General features: G+C 34.7%; 3 protein-coding genes across 9 annotated transcripts; all 3 read right to left on the reverse strand.

Annotated features, from left to right (window-relative positions):
• Positions 1–2,775: 2,775 nt before the first annotated feature.
• Positions 2,776–5,387, reverse strand: LOC111808918 (protein SMAX1-LIKE 3). The gene is made up of 4 exons (XM_023695160.2): positions 4,779–5,387; positions 3,993–4,696; positions 3,840–3,912; positions 2,776–3,743 (listed from the first exon to the last, which is right to left on the reverse strand). The coding sequence occupies exons 1-4, from the start codon at positions 5,304–5,306 to the stop codon at positions 2,883–2,885; spliced, it is 2,166 nt and encodes a 721-aa protein (XP_023550928.2). The 5' UTR covers positions 5,307–5,387; the 3' UTR covers positions 2,776–2,882.
• A 2,517-nt stretch (positions 5,388–7,904) lies between these two features.
• LOC111808919 (uncharacterized) lies at positions 7,905–13,114 on the reverse strand. Of its 7 annotated transcripts, XM_087117135.1 has the most exons (7): positions 12,734–13,110; positions 11,796–11,900; positions 11,630–11,678; positions 10,774–10,848; positions 9,909–9,993; positions 8,768–8,992; positions 7,905–8,523 (listed from the first exon to the last, which is right to left on the reverse strand). In XM_087117135.1, the coding sequence occupies exons 4-7, from the start codon at positions 10,791–10,793 to the stop codon at positions 8,167–8,169; spliced, it is 687 nt and encodes a 228-aa protein (XP_086973261.1). In that variant the 5' UTR covers positions 10,794–10,848; positions 11,630–11,678; positions 11,796–11,900; positions 12,734–13,110; the 3' UTR covers positions 7,905–8,166. The 7 variants fall into 7 exon arrangements, with proteins under 7 accessions (XP_086973261.1, XP_086973259.1, XP_086973262.1 ...); XM_087117133.1 differs by having other exon boundaries at positions 11,630–11,900; XM_087117136.1 differs by lacking the exons at positions 11,630–11,678; positions 11,796–11,900 and having other exon boundaries at positions 7,905–8,520; positions 12,734–13,114.
• Positions 13,115–14,614: 1,500 nt separating this feature from the next.
• LOC111808920 (small ribosomal subunit protein eS17x-like) lies at positions 14,615–16,041 on the reverse strand. Its single transcript, XM_023695164.2, has 2 exons — positions 15,883–16,041; positions 14,615–15,263 (listed from the first exon to the last, which is right to left on the reverse strand). Exon 2 carries the CDS (start codon positions 15,244–15,246, stop codon positions 14,821–14,823), a length of 426 nt encoding a protein of 141 aa, XP_023550932.1. The 5' UTR covers positions 15,247–15,263; positions 15,883–16,041; the 3' UTR covers positions 14,615–14,820.
• Between the last annotated feature and the right edge of the window lie 98 nt (positions 16,042–16,139).

Here is a 16,139-nt window from a genome sequence, read left to right on the forward strand (position 1 = left end):
AATAGTCAAATCGGTCTATAAATGCGAAAAAATATTGTTATTTTTTCAAATTTTGTAAAAAGAATCGTGGTATGCCGAAATTGTACAAAAATGTTATTTAGACAGCTAACGTGTTTGACCGGTAAGTTTATAAGTTCTAGAAATACGTGCATAGGTACGAAAATTTTTTCAATTTTATATGGTTTGAGTGATAATTAGTTGATTTGTAATAATTTGAGACCGGTATCTACATACATATACATATATATACATATACATATAACATATACATATATACATATACATATACATACACATATACATACACATATATACATATATATAATTGAGAAAAAAAAGCTAGAGAGAGAGAGAGAGGAGAGAGGTTTTGGGTTCTTTATTCTCTCTACAAGGGAACATAGCTCGAGGTTGTCTTTATTTTATTTTATTATTATTATTTTTTTTTATTTAAAATGCTTCAATTTATAATTAAAAATAAATAAATAAATAAATATAGGCATTATTTCACAAGGTTTTATGTGCTCAAATGTTTGTTTAATTAATTAAATATAAAATTATTTTATTATTAATATTATTATTATTTTTTTTATTAAGTGCTTTTAGTTGGGTTTCTTGTGGTCTGAGGAATGCATATTAAGTGCTTTTTCTTTTTTCTTCTTTTTTTTTTTGTCCTTTTATTGAAATAATAAAAATATTTAACCCTAATTATAGGGTTAGCTTCTCGTTAGGTATTAAAATTTTTTAAAACGACACGTTTCGTTTCTAATTAGAATTTTTTGTATATGTAAATTCAAATGAATTACGTTGAAAAAAATTTAAAAAAAAATCTTACAGGGATCAGTTAGCAAACCGTTCCAAACTTTAAGGATCAATTAGAAATAAAATTTAATTTTTACAACTTTGAGAATCGAGAAGATACTTAGGTCAAGGGACGGAAAGTATATTTTAAAGTAAAAGAAGGTAAAAAGGTAAAAAAGTAAAAACAAAATAGTGAAATGAAGGGTAAAATAGTCATTATGTTATATTCCTTTTTGGATTATAAAGTGAGAATATGTTAATTCTTATAGTACTTTTAGATTCCTAATCATCCGCGCCACTACTTTTCAAAGTCCACATTGAATTCAAAATTGAAACTAAATAAAGACAAATTTATAATATTTATCATAAATTAATTATTCTATTTTGAAAATAAATAAAGCTTTTTTAGTCAATATTAGCCTTTTATGTCTCCCATTTTAATATTTTATTCCTCAACTTGCTTTTAAAATTTAATTAAAAATATTTATGGGTTATTTTTATTTTTATTTTTTATATATAGATAATACAATATTATTTTTTTGAGTTCGGTCGTAGGTGTTGGATGAAAATGTCCCACATTGGTTAATTTAGGGAATGGTCATGGGTTTATAATCAAAGAATACACTCTCCATTATTACGATGCCTTTTGGGAAACCCAAAGCAAAGCCATAGGAGCTTATGCTCAAAGTGGACAATCTCATACCATTGTGGAGGGTCGTGTTTATGCTCAAAATGGACAATATCATACCATCGTGGAGTCGACCTGTTCATCTAACAGGAGGAACTCGAAACTTTGGCCTCTTGATCGGGAGTCTGCACGTTTCAACTCGAGCTGTTCTAAATTAAGGCTTCTTAATCTAGGGTCGGTACTGACTCGAGTCGTTCGTATATGAAACCATATACTCTTTTTTTAAGAATTGGAATGTGATAAAAGCTTGTTGGAAAGTTGATTTTGTGATGGGGATTTTATAATGATGAGAAGCTTTGTATTCTTCTTCAAATACAGTTGAGAAAAGGATATAAATGTAATTTCACACCCTTCATATTTGGTTGGGACAAAATTATAGTGCAAAAAATAATTAATTAAATGTGTATAAAAATTAAAATATTTTTCATAATATTTTTCATGCAATTTTTTTTTTTAATTTAAATTTAAAAGTACACAATTTAACCATGTTTAGCACGTGGTTGTTTAACCTAAGTGTTCACCATGCGTGAAGCAAAGGGTTTATTTAACCATGGTTAGATTGGTGGGGTTTAGTCATATTTTTTTCAATAATTGAATAGAATTACATTATTGTGTTGTTCAGAACTCGAGGACACTGCTAGCAAATATTGTCCGTTTTGACCTGTTACGTATCGTCGTTTGTCTCACAATTTTCAAACGCGTCTATTAGGGAGAGGTTTCTTGTGAGATCTCACATCGGTTGGTGAAGGGAACGAAACATTCATTTATAAGGGTGTGGAAACCTCTCCCTAATAGACGTGTCTTAACACCGTGAGATTGACAGTGACACATAATGGGTCAAAACGGACAATATCTACTAACAGTGGACTTAGACTGTTACAATAACCAACGAGTCCATGTTCAATATACATTTTATAATGACATATTCTACTAGTCATATTGTTTTTATAGAATATGTTCTTGTTTACTAACATAAATAAATAAAATTTTATTTTATTTTATTTCATTATTTAGATAGGACCTTCGTAGTATAGTACGTAAGAGGCTGATATACTTGACTCAACTGCATAACCCGACACAGCTGCTAGCTTTAGCCAATGATTCATACAATCAGATATACCTAGGTAACCTAGTCGCTCGGGAAAGAGCTAAGTTTTTTTTTTTTTTTTTTCATGATTCCCATGCAAAAATAATAATGTCAATTCATGATTTACAATAAAGTTTTTTACCATATTATAACACATTTATGTTCTTATATTTGGTTATTTAATGATCTTATGAACCAAAAATGAAAATCCCAAGAGAATTTGCATTAATAATTTACACATTTACATTCATCCCAACAAAAGAAAAAAAAAAAAAAAAAACTAATCCCAAAATTAAAGCTTTCTAATAATTATGAAAATAAAATCTTCCCATCCACAAATTCTTCCATAATCCATCTGATTCTGTCTCCATTTGAATCTTCGACGGCTATGTTCAAATCCAATGAAACAAATGGTTCGTGTTCGTGTTCTTGTTCTTGTTCTTGTTCTTGTTTAATGGTCCGTTCTTCGGAGTCGAAGACGATAATCGCGTCCTTTAGGGGACAAAATTCCCCATCAGAAAGCTTCACACTTCCCTTTTGAATGGCTTCTTTAATACCCATTAAGGAACAGTGATCAATTTGTTGAATATCTTCCATGAAGAACAGTCTATGAGGATTTTCATTCACTGCCTCTGCAAATCTCTGTAAATAACTGCTACCCAGTTCGTCTCTGGTCCTTTTTTTGCTGTGTTCTTGTGATTTTTCATGATTGAAGCTGCTCAAACTGATGGATATGAGTTTTGTTTGTGATCCAAAGAAGAATTTGGCTAATTCTCTTGCTGTTTGTTCTTTGGATTGGCTTTGTTCTTCATTTCCTATGAACAAAAGGCAGCAACTTTCTTGATGATCATGATGATTATGATATCTGTTCTTGCTGTTCTTGCTGTTCTTGCTGTTCTTGGACCTGCATTGGAGGATTGTGGCTGAGATTTCATCAACTTTGTGGTTTGAGCAATTGGGAATGGTTTTCAAACAATCATCCTCTTGATCTTCTTCCTCCATTACCACTTCACTTGTGGAAGCTGAGTTCGGGCTCGAATTGGGGTTCGAGAGGAGATCCGGCTTCGAAACGACGTCTCGTTCCGGGTTCTCGTCCCAGAATTGATACTCTTTTGGAGACTGTTTGAGGCCAAGAAAGTTATAGTGACCGAAATTATCACATGTCTCGTCCTGTTTAAGACAGACAAAAAGACAAACATTAAAAAAGTCAAAAACGAAATAGAAGTGGGATCGGAAGTCAAATTTTCATTAATTTTTACAACTAACCTGTTCATCGGTAATTACGTCGCTTTTTCTCGCATCAAACGGTTGGAAAATTGTTGGAAAATTACATTCTTGGCTGAAAAACAGTAAAAAAGTATGAGATTTAATGCAAATAATCTCTGTTTCTTTTGAAAAAAAAACATGTTTTTTTGTTACCTTTCAAAGCTGAGACTTAGACTCAAACTGCCAACAGGAACAGCAAGAGGCTGAAGTGACCAAAGCGACTCCAAAGAAGGCCGACCAGCCTTACATTTCATATAAATTTGAAAAGTGGCAATACCCATAACCCAAAATCTTCCAAATCCTTCATTATTTCCATGGAATATCAGTGTTTTAAGCTCCATTATCAGCTGCTCCACAGGACTGTAATGGCTTCTCTGTTCATAATTTGACCAAAACTCTGCGACCCATTTGAGATCTCCCAAATAAAAGATAACCCTTTTGCCCATACAGCTTTTAACGATGCATTTCAGCTCCAAAACCTTCTGTTCTATCTCCTCCTTTGAAAGGTTCCTTAATGAAAACAGAGGAAGGCTTAAGAATTCTACGTCTTTTAGCTCTTTTGGGACTTCCCCTTTCTCAAATTTCTCCATTGCTCCTCTTATCATTGCTTCAGCTATGCCCAAACTCTCGCCTATGATCACTGTGTTGATGATTCTTCTGCCTTGGCTGATTCTGATTGATATCTGTTCTAAGACGTTTGATATCTCTTTTTGGTGATTGGGGGTGGCATTGATACCAAATTGGGTAAAGGGTATTGATTTAGAGGTGTTTATGGCAAGATTTGGAGGGGTTGAAGTGTTTGTGGGTATCAAGTTCCAATCTTTTTCACAAAAGTAGTGTCTTTCATTGTTGTATTCCTGTAAAGAACAAGAAAATCTTCATGGGTTTGTATTATAATAGAGAATAATGAATAATAACATGAGTTTTTGAGTCACTAACCTCCAAGGAAAGAGCTTTTTCAACGTTGTTTTTGACTTGTATACTAGAGAAACCAGCTTCTCTCATGACTCTACTAACACTTGGGTCATCCAAGATCGAGATTATGAGTTGCTCCAACTCGATCTTCAAAGCTAAAATCGGTTGTTGTTGTTGGTGTTGTTGTTGGTTTTCAATAGAGCCGCGACGTTGGTGTGCTTGTGCTCGTTTGAAAGCGGCAACCAAAGCATTGGAAAGGCAAGGATTTGGATATTGTGGGCCAAAGAGTGGGTTCGGTGTCGACGTAGGGAGACGATTGAGAGCGACATTGAAGCAAAGCTCAAGAGCTTTGCATTGGAGAGGATGAGAATGGCAATGAAGACAAGCTCTACGAAGGAGGCCAGAGGAGGAAACGAGCATGGCGCTAGCAACATGGAGAGGGGTGACATGGGCGTGGCCTCGACGTCGTGCGAGGCCGATGGCTTGCTTAACGGTCGCCTCGGCCTCGACGCTAAGAGCTTGAAGTTGTATAGTGCAAATTCCAGCTCTCATGTTTGCAACTACACTCTTTCTTTTCTTCTTGGGTGTAAGAAACTTGTTGAGTATATAAGGGGAGTATGTTGGTACCTTTCTTGTTAGTGAGGGAAATTTGTTGGCTTTTAATAATATATGAGAAAATAAAATAAAATAAATAAATAAATAAATAAATAAAAGGTGGTTACCATGTGATATGCTAACTTTGTTTCTCTCACATAAAAAATAAAAATAAAAAATAAAAAAATTTAAAAGGAGGGGTCTTGAACTTTTGTTAAGAATAAGATAAAAAAAAGGGGGGGAAAAAACAAGGTTTGGGGTGAAAAATGGAAAGAGAAAAAAGAAAAAGGTTGAAAAAATAAAGAAAAAGGGGAGGGGGGCATAGAGGCAATAATAAAAGAGTTAAAGGACTTAAAGTGAAAAGAGAGGACTATGTGATTTTTACTGTTCTTAAAGAGAGAGGAATAATATTTTTAATGTCTCTTTTAGGATTTATTGGAAAATATAGATCACAATAAAAATCAAATGAAAAAGACAGATATTTTAAAAAATTATTAATAATTTTAATTTAATTATTTTAAATAAATTTAAAATAAAATTTAAAAAAAAAAAAAAAAAAAAAAAAAAAAAAAAACATTCTCTTCTCTATCTCTTTCATGCATCCCATAAAGTTGTCTTTATTCTTTAAGCCTCTTTTCTTTGTTTCAATTTGGAGGATCTTGATTTTGACAACTATATTATTCATCAATTTTGATTTTCTTAAATATGGGTTTTTTTTATTTTTAAAAAATGAAAAAAATAATTATAATTTCGTGGATAGTGACGGACAACCTAGTATTACTTTTCTACGAAAGTTTATAGAAATTGTATCGTCAACTACTAGTAAGAAGATAGAGTACTGGGAGAAAAATGGAATAAAATTTCCCGACTTTTCAAATTTTATATTCCTTAAATTCAAGAGAGCTCGGTCAAATTAAATAAAAAAATGAAATACGATAATAAAAGATAAAGGTTGTACATAACGATTACACTCTCAAATTTTGCTTAGCTTATCTATTCTCTTCTATCATATCATTACTTACCTTAATATCTTAATATTTAGGTAATAAGTTTAATGAAAAGGACTTATTATAAGTAATATAAAAAATTTAGAAAACATAGTAAATTTTAGAAACTAAATAAGAAGCCCATAACGATTAAGCCCGTTTGTCCACCAGGGAGCCCAAAATAGGCCACTCCTACATAAATGGGCCAAACGGCCCATTTTTAATAAATAGGAAGCCAATAAAAATTAAGCCCGTATGTCCACCGGGAAGCCCAAGTAGTCCACTGTTACATAAATGGGCCAAGCGGTCCATCTTTAAATAAAATAGGAAGCCCAAAAAGATTAATTAAGCCCGTATGTCCACGGGGCAGCCCAAGTAGTCCACTGCTACAGAAATGGGCCAAGCGGCCCATCTTTGAATAAAAATAGGAAGCCCATAACGATTAAGCCCGTATGTCCTCCGGGCAGCCCAAGTAGTCTACTGTTACATAAATGAGCTAAGCGGCCCATCTTTGAATAAAATAGGAAGCCCATAGCGATAAAGCCCGTATGTCCACCGGGCAGCCCAAGTATTCCACTGCTACATAAATGGGCCAAGCGGCCCATCTTTGAATAAAAATAGGAAGCCCATAACGATTAAGCCCGTATGTCCACCGGACAGCCCAAATAGTCCACTGCTACATAAATGAGCCAAACGGCCCATTTTTGAATAAATAGGAAGCCCATAACGATTAAGCCTGTATGTCCACCGGGCAGCCCAAGTAGACCACTGCTACATAATTGGGCCAAGCGGCCCATCTTTGAATAAATAAGAAGCCCATAAAGATTAAGCCGGTATGTCCACCGGGCTGCCCAAAAGCCCACTGATACATAAATGGGCTTTCTTTTTTTCCATATAGACAATACGGAATCACAAATTCAGGAAAAATATACGTAATTTAAAAAAAAAAACTTTTCAACCCTATAATTAAGTATTTTTATAAATATTGAATACCAAATTATAATAATTAATAACCAATTAAGTTGTAATTATGCAATAAACAATAGTAAAACATTGGCTTAATGTTATATGATTAGTTATTAAGCTGATAATCATAAATTCATTTTTCATGTATTTGGCAGCCTCTTCACTCTCCTTAAGAGTGCATTTACTTCAAATTTTGCTGCAAAATATTCAATACCCAGAAATTAAATTTTCTCAACTAATAAAATAATAATAATAATAATAATAATAACTCCTGCAAGAAACTGCCCACATTACTGGTTCTTAGTAATCATATATATCCCTTGAAAGGAAAATAAAGAAAGAAAAACCAGAAATTGAAAAGTAGAATTCCCTAAAACAAGGCATTATTTGGTGAAAGAAAGCAACAAAATATGGTAAAAAGTTGAAACCGCTGAATTCTTTCTGGTTAACGAGTTCCTATGGCGATTTCTGGGTCAGAGCCCCCGGGATTTAAAGTCGGGGAAAAGGGATTTGTCGTCCCCTGCCATACCGACCTCCCGACCTCCGATACATGCACAGTAATGGAGAGAAAAGGAAAAAGAACAAGAAAAATTGTAGAACAGAGTCACAGTAACTTAATATGTTATATAAAGACCTGTTTGAAGACCTTATCCTTATGAAATGGCCTTCTCAAAACAAGGGCAAAGACAGCCAAACTAAAGACCAAAAGGAAACATAAACCATGTTCTTTATTGAAGATGCTATGCTTACTCCCCAAGTGCATGCACCAGCAGCAGCAGCAGCAACAAGGAAGACAGACACTAAGAAAAGAAAGGCAGAGGGTGCATCAGTTCAAGAGCATACTCTACACACTCCTTGAAAGGGAACTAGTTTTTTCTCGATCTCTTCGGCTGATTTCCACGGAAAATGTCGAGCAAGCCAGAATTTTTGCATATAGGGCATCTGGGATCATCATCTGTCACCATCACATAAAGCAGGCAAAAAGTACATCCCATCACAATTAAGGGCGAACCTTCAACTTCAAGGTTATTCTCCAAGTTTACATTTGACTCGACCTCTGCAGATACGCATGAGTCTTGAGATTTTGGGGATGACGATTTCGATTCATTCGATGATTTACCCCTTAAGTAGACCCCTGGAGGCGACAGTTTGAGATCCAAACAGGCATAATTTTCATTACCAGTCGTTCCCATTCCCGCAGCATACCTTCTTTTGGTTTCCTTCTTTTAGAAATTTTTCCAGAATCACCACACAAGAAATAGGAAATATATTAGGATTCACCTAAATATGAGTAGATTTTGTGTACATTTTTACTTAATAGGCTAAAATATTCATTTGAGGAAAGGAGAGAGATCATAATCTTCCTGGTAAGGGAAAATAACAAGATCAAAACAAGACTGCCAAAACCATTTAAGGAAAAAATCCAACACAGATTATGATATTTACAAGTTGGGAGAAGAATTATACCTTATCAGTAACTTCTGATTGCTTCATACTCAGCTTAGAACTATCTTTTACTTCAATTGGGGATGAACGAGAGGACGAACTTTTAAGAACGAGAGATTTGTTAAAGTTTTGATTGAGTTGATCGACGCTCGAGGAGAACTCCTCAGGGCTACAGAGGCTCTCTAGGTCACCACCACCAGCACAATCCTTTGCATCACCAGAACTCTCCAGATATTGAGTGGTTTCCTGAGGTTTTGAGCCCATACCAGAAATAAGAGATGTGAGAAATGGTTTCTACAAATTCCCTCCATTTATACAAAAGGAGTGAGGTTTTTCAGTGAACTGATTCATCAGGTAAGGTCTCATCTAGTGCTAATTAATTGAATCAATTTCAAATGCATGATTGTGCAGCTTTAAAAATAAAAACAGAAAAAATAATTGTAAAATTAATGCATAGACGCATATCGGTACAGGCATACATGGATGCAATCTGTATGCCACATATATGGTTTCGTAAAAATAAATAAAAGCAAGTAGAGTATCCTTTTTGGAAAATTTGTCAAGTTCTTAAATGATGGAGACGAAAGCGAACCGCAAGGAAATCACACGGTTAAGCTGTCCTTAGGTAAGTGTTAAACAAAGTCTGCACAATTAATTATAAAATGCTAACCAGCGTGGATAGTCATGTCGATATTTAGTAACCGTTACAATGTTGGAAAATAAAGTGATAATAGCAATTTCTAAAATGCAAAAGTTGGAATATCTGTTACCATTACCACTAGGGTGATTTTAATTACTTAAATTAAAGACTCTTGAGTTGTACAAGTAGATGGAAATTAGCCTCTTTAAGAGCATTCCTAAACAGACGAAATTGATTACCAAGAAAAGAAGCTATCATTTAAGTTTTTCTCGAAGCCGAGATGCTAAAAAAGAAAGCGTTAAAACAATAAATTAAATTTCAAAACAATGATAGCAATACGTAATATAGATGTTGCCTATATAAAACTTAAATACTCAATAGTAAAATAAAAGGCATAGAAACAATCACAGTGATGCCAATATGATGAGAAGAAACAACTCTACAGTCTATATGATATGGTATGTATTTCAAAAGATTAGCAAGAGCATTTACTTGTTCCACTTGAGAAGGAAATTTCCGTACCAAGAATTTGTATGCATAGTGTGAGATCCCACATTGGTTGGAGAGGGGAACAAAGCATTCCTTACAAGGGCGTGGACACCTCTCCCTAGCAAACGTAAAAATCGTGAGGCTGACGACAATACATAACAGGCTAAAACGGACAATATCTGCTAGCGATGGGCTTAGGCTGTTACACATAGTGTCACAATCGCATGACCATGACACACAGCAACAAAGGGGTGTAGATCCTAAATTTCAATGCACAATATTAAACAAAGGCTTCGTAGTGTCTAAAGTTCTGGCAAGGGAATTAAGGTTCGATTAATATCCACAACTTGAACAAGAAAGCAAGAGATCACAAGTTGTAGTAAGCATAAACAATCGAGAGTTCTATTTACTAGTTTGCTTCTAATTCAATGGGTATCAAATGTAAACAAACAAAAAAAATACTAAATCGAAATTAAACTATTTATCAATAGGAGTTTAAAATGGTCCAACTAAAAGTCATGTTGCCAAATATATGATTCTTGGGAATTTATTGACCAACAATTACAGTATAGTAGTTAGATATTCAAGGTAAAACCCAAGGGAGGAGAAGACTGATGAAAGAAAGTAAAGGTATAAAAAAGCCATTTTAAGGAAAGTGTTTCAACAAACTCTGTAATTTAGTACTTCAATGAAATCCTCAAGGTTAATGGCATGAATATTTTAGTAACCGTTGCGCCATTTGAATTATATACAAAAAAGAAGTGATTCCTTTGGTGCAAATATAGGATCCAATCTGGTGCCATTATTGTTTGGTAGAAAACAATTAATAGATTTGTCCTCAAGTGGTAAATGCTACTTAACCTCTTGAAGAACAAAACAGTAGAGATTAGATTATTACCAAGAAGAGTAGTTCCTCATCTAGGTTTTTCCTTTTCAGCTGCATAATATCTGAGGCATAATCCCTGGTTCAATTCTTTAAAAACAAAACAAACAATAACAAATCACCAAGAATGAATAGAAACTGATTAAAAAACTTGGCAGTGATAACAATAAGAAGATCAACAATCATGGCCACTACAAAAATGAAGACATCCATATGTTCTAAGAGGTTACAGAAAATCCCATTCGTATTTCCTAAATATTACCCGCCATGATTGTTTTCAGTATTACCCCACAAGGCAGCATTAAGAACTAATATAAACTTAAGCTAGTTTAGAACAACCACTTAGAAGGGATAAATTTCCTAGGCTAAGGACTTGGGAGATGAGCATCTACACTACAATAAGTAGCTATTAGGAAACTCGAAGAACTTTTAACATCCTAGGAAGATCGCCATAAGTTTGAACCTATTGTCCCCAGAGTTCTTAACTTCTGTAACCTGTTGCAGTTACTACTAGGCCATCCCATAATTGATTCCATGGTTTCAAACTCAAACCTAAATAGATCAAATGCCCAAAGTCGATTAAAGTCACAAGTGTAAGAGTAACCAAATTTAGATCTTCGTTCATCAGGTAATTAGCCTGAATAACTTTATTTTAGAATAAATATTAACCTGGTTCATAATCCAACTTCCAATCACTATGGTGGGTAATCAGTAAAAGTTCTGATAATACAAATCAAATACTCCATACTATCCTTCATACCAAAAAATAATCATGAAGGGACAAGTTCTATATTTTCTTATTCGGGGAAAACAAAGTAGTAGCTGGGTGATGTATATAATCCATATGAAACATCAAAATTTGGAAACTAACCGGTAGCTGGGTCATTCTATACTCAATTGCCCACGCGTCCTGATATCCTCTATGAATCACAAGTACGTTAATACGAAAACAGTGATGGTATGCAACATCAAGTTTATACTTTACATTTGTTTTTCGACAAGGCTTTAAAACTGAATCCCATAATAGTAAATTTTACCTAAAAGGTGAACCCAGCAGCAACTAACTTCAATACTCGAGGATTCTATAACTTGAAGTTTCTCGACTCTTAAGCAGTGGTATCATTAAGTAAGTGAAAGAAGCGCTGAATATGAAAAGGATGAAAGTCACATGGTAGAAGCTGTATATAACTTGTTTATCTAGAATCCCTTAAAATAATTATGAAATGTCTATGGCTAAGGATCATAAGCACCATCCCTTATATCTCCATTACATACGACTTGACAAGAGTCAACTCGAATGAAGGTTAAATAATCTTGAATATTATTAATTAACCTTCTACATAAATTGTTTCAAGCCTTTATTTACTTCTTATGCTTACTCTCTGTACTAAACCCAGTAATGATACTCAAGACATTACAATATCTTCCTCACACGTCTTCATCGAAGAACGATATCAATTGGAAACAAAAGGTCAATATTTACCCTCGAAAGTCCGATGAAAGATCCTATTTCACCGGTATCAATACAAATTTATTGATCTTTAACTTTCTTATGCACATGCAGAAGTTGCATTATAACTTTCTTTCTAGCTTTTAGATCTCACAGCAGGAAATTTAAACATTCATATCAATTTCCAACAAAGATTACACAATCAAAGACCCGAGGTATCCACCTCTTAGCCTTCCCCTGGAGCTACAACCAAAGTTAAAAATCTAAAAGACGGGTCTCTAATATTCTAGCAGCTCTCATGAACAATAAAACCAGCAATGATATCTCACTAAATGCCAGTAATCAAAGCTTTAATCCAATATGAACCATGAATCCAGTAGTCCAATTCTAAATATAATCCTTCCCCCATGATTTCTTAAGTTCATATCTCTCACCAACAAGTTCAGCAACATCAAAACAGAACTCCACAATCTAAACACTACCGCACTCATGATAAAAAGAAACAATGCTTTAAAGGGACAGTACCTTCCCAATCACCTACAAGACTCAATCAACCGATCGCCGATTAACCAGCGCCCTCCCCTCCTAGCCAACTTGACCGCCATCGAGAAGCCATAAACGGCGATGATCCAAAACTCTAATAGTCATATTATTGGTAGAAAAATCGCCAATCCTTTTGCGGAAATTGGAATTAAAGACAACCCGAATCTTCCTTTTCTTCCCTTTCTCCACTTCCATTCTCGTTTTCTCGAACATATCTTCAAGATATAGCGATTGAAGATCATTTGATGAGCAAAATGGATGGAGATGAGATTGCCGCGAAACACCCGTTTCGTCGAAAACCCCAAATTGGGATTCAGAAATTTCTGATTTCACTAACAAAATCGAGAAGAGGGAATGCCACTGTTTTCCTTCTTGTAAGCATAAATGTTCCATTTATATTTATGGCCATATTTCTCGTGCCAAATAAATATAATACAAAAGTAGAGATTCATCCTTTTTTGTTTCTTCAAAGTGAACCAAACTTAGTATACTTCATTGAAAGATATAATTAAGAGTATAAATTCAATAACTATTAATATACTTTTCATGCAAAACATATCGTAAACCAAAGATTTTGTCGTTTCTGGTGATGATAGACAATGTCCGTGTCTTTATTATTTAATGAAATTGAAGTTCGAATTGTAAATCTAGTGCATTTGACGTGAATAAAAATATTATTATATTCAATTTTAATGTACTTTACCGACGCAATTAAGTTTTTAGTTTTATATCGAACTAATTCAGTTTTTTCTTTGAAGATTGACCATCTTTTTTGTAAAAAAAAAAAAAAAAAAAAAAAAAAAAAAAAAAAAAAGAGTTGTATGAGAATTAAGATTATGTTTATTGAATTCTCGAAATTTAAAAAAACGACATTCGTAGCAAAGGAATTGAGGCTTTCCTTGATCTCAAGTGTCCCTACTAGCACTCTGATTGATTGCCTACCCTTTAACTTGCCACAATTGCCAATGGAAGGATTGTCACTCAATACTTTAGGGATAACAGGCTAATCTTCCTCAAGAGCTCACATCAACGGCAAGGTTTGGCACTTCAATGTCGACTCTTTGCCACCTAGAGCTATAGTATGTTCCAAGAGTTGGGTTGTTTGCCCATTAAAGTGATATATGAGCTGAGTTTAAAACGTCGTGAGACAGTTCAATCCATATTCAGTGTGAGCATTAGAGCATTGCGAGGATCGGGAAGTATACACTTCTGGTGTACCACTTATCGCACTCATGATAAATGTTGGGCAACTAAGTGTAGAGCAAATAGTTGCTGAAAGCATCCAAGTAGTAAGCCCACCCTAAAATGAGTGCATTCCTATTCCGACTTCTCCATAGTCTCTAATGGCACAACCGAGCCAGCAATGGGTTCTTTACCAAAGTTTCATTCTTATTTCTCAATGTTTATTATTATTATTTGCCTCTGATTTCAATTTTAAGATCAATTGATGCACAATTCTAGCCGGGAAATCCTAGTCGTTCTTTGGCTAGATGCACTTCGTTGGTGTTGTGCAAAGTCATGTCGAGCAGAACATAATAGAATCACATAACTTATATTAGATGGGTGTCCCCCCCTTCTGTGTTTTAAAATATAATGACCCATTAATAATAGATGCAACCCGAAAGTTTAACCCGAACCAAAATTCAACGACAGAACGTAAAACCAAATCTAAAGTTTCAATCATAAATCAAAATACCACAATGTAGTAACTTTGCATGATCATACAATAAATCGAAGGGGGATTCGAAACCTCATAACTGAAGATTAAACAGCACCCCACATGATTGATCAAAAGAAATGCCTCAGAAAAGAGCAAATTCATCAGGAAGCTGCACTAAATGAGCGAGAATGGCAGTGGTGAAATCTGACTAATGGCAAAAACTTTTACTTCATAGATCTCCAATACATGAAACAAAATTATCATCCATTCAAAATCAAAACTAAAAAGACAAGAACCAAAAATAAGGACCAATCTGAAAATAACTAGCAACAAGAACGTCCATGGTCTTATGATATTGAATAACAAAAAACTTCTAATTCCCAAAACCTGTTGCGTGATCTCAATTACCTTAGTATCTCCTTGGGCCACCTGCACCCCTACCGAAAGCTTGGGGCAGATTCATAGCCTGTGGCTCAACCTCCACAAGTCCAGGAATGTCTGACATGCCAAAAGCAGCAAGCATATCAAGTGTCTCCTTGTCAACCTTGATTTCGTTAATCTTAATGGCTGATTCGTCTGGCACGAAGTCCATACGGCGTTCGCGCTCTTCTTCTTGTAACTTCAATGAGATGCCCCTGACTGGACCCTTCTGAATTCTCTTCATCAAGTGGGTTGAGAAACCAGCAATCTTGTTTCGTAGCCTTTTCGAGGGGATGATGGCAACCTCTTCCAAGATCTTCTTGTTTGTGTGGAAATCCAGTGTCATTTTAGAGTAATACCTCTCAATCACCTGGCGTGAAGATTTCTTCACAGTCTTGGTGCGAACACGACCCATCTTCTACCAAACTTTACCTGAGAAACACAAAAAGAAAATCTGTATCACATTACTTTCACAATCAGGACATACAACAGTATTACAGGAACTCATAGATAAATATCTCAGTAATCTAGGTATATAAAAAAGGTGTTTTTCCATACATTACAACAAAACATTCACCCTGCATCGTCATTCAAGTAAAAACCCAAATATACTTCAATCCTACACTTGGAAGAAAAACTAGAGAATCACACAGATAAACTAAAACAGAGAATGTTCATATAGCTACATATATATCTTCTAACCTACATTTTTAAAAATTGAACAGTCAACACCAGATAGCTATAAGTTTATGAGACATTGATCATCACAAACAACATATAACCTCAAAAACAGCCCAAAAGCTTAAAGAGGCGACAAAGACTTCTCTTTCTCATCAACCACGAAACAGATTAAAAAACTTCTCATCAAATTTTCCATAACTATACAAAAGCAAAGGCAGAATCAATCCATTACCGATTCAATTCTCCAAAACAGAAGGCATGAATCCAACAAACTCGATAAATGAAAAACTCAACATTAAAAAGGAACAAACCATTGCATAACACGACAGATCGAAAAGATAAATAAGAAACCTGAGATAGAAGAACTAACCTGGAAGGAGGACGAAAGAGTAAGGACGAGCACCAGAAAGAGAGCGAAGTTCTGCTGCTGCCGCGACTTGAGAGAAACCCTAATGCGAAAGAGGGAGATATAAGTGAAGGGCTACTTTAGGGTTTCTTGCCAGCTGAGGAATGATTCTATGTGGCTTTTTGTATACAGTTTTTTCTATTCATCCATTCAGATTCTGCCACGTCAATCATAAACCTCTGATTTCCATCTAACGGTTAACGATTGGTTATCTTTTTCTT

Source organism: Cucurbita pepo, chromosome 13 (assembly GCF_057944985.1).
Source record: "Cucurbita pepo subsp. pepo isolate OVF chromosome 13, ASM5794498v1, whole genome shotgun sequence".
In the NCBI taxonomy this organism is placed as follows: domain Eukaryota; kingdom Viridiplantae; phylum Streptophyta; class Magnoliopsida; order Cucurbitales; family Cucurbitaceae; genus Cucurbita; species Cucurbita pepo.

Excerpts from the sequence above, each read along its gene's own strand:
- LOC111808918 (XM_023695160.2), bottom strand. The coding sequence starts at position 5,306 with ATGAGAGCTGGAATTTGCACTATACAACTTCAAGCTCTTAGCGTCGAG. Across the intron at positions 4,697-4,778 it reads AAAAAGCTCTTTCCTTGGAG|GAATACAACAATGAAAGACA; the intron begins GTTAGTGACTCA and ends TGTTCTTTACAG. Across the intron at positions 3,744-3,839 it reads ACGTAATTACCGATGAACAG|GACGAGACATGTGATAATTT; the intron begins GTTAGTTGTAAA and ends TGTCTTAAACAG.
- LOC111808919 (XM_023695162.2), bottom strand. The coding sequence starts at position 10,793 with ATGAGGAACTACTCTTCTTG. Across the intron at positions 9,994-10,773 it reads ATGAGGAACTACTCTTCTTG|GGAGAGGTGTCCACGCCCTT; the intron begins GTAATAATCTAA and ends TACGTTTGCTAG. Across the intron at positions 8,524-8,767 it reads AATCAGAAGTTACTGATAAG|AAGGAAACCAAAAGAAGGTA; the intron begins GTATAATTCTTC and ends AATTTCTAAAAG.
- LOC111808920 (XM_023695164.2), bottom strand. The coding sequence starts at position 15,246 with ATGGGTCGTGTTCGCACCAAGACTGTGAAGAAATCTTCACGCCAGGTG.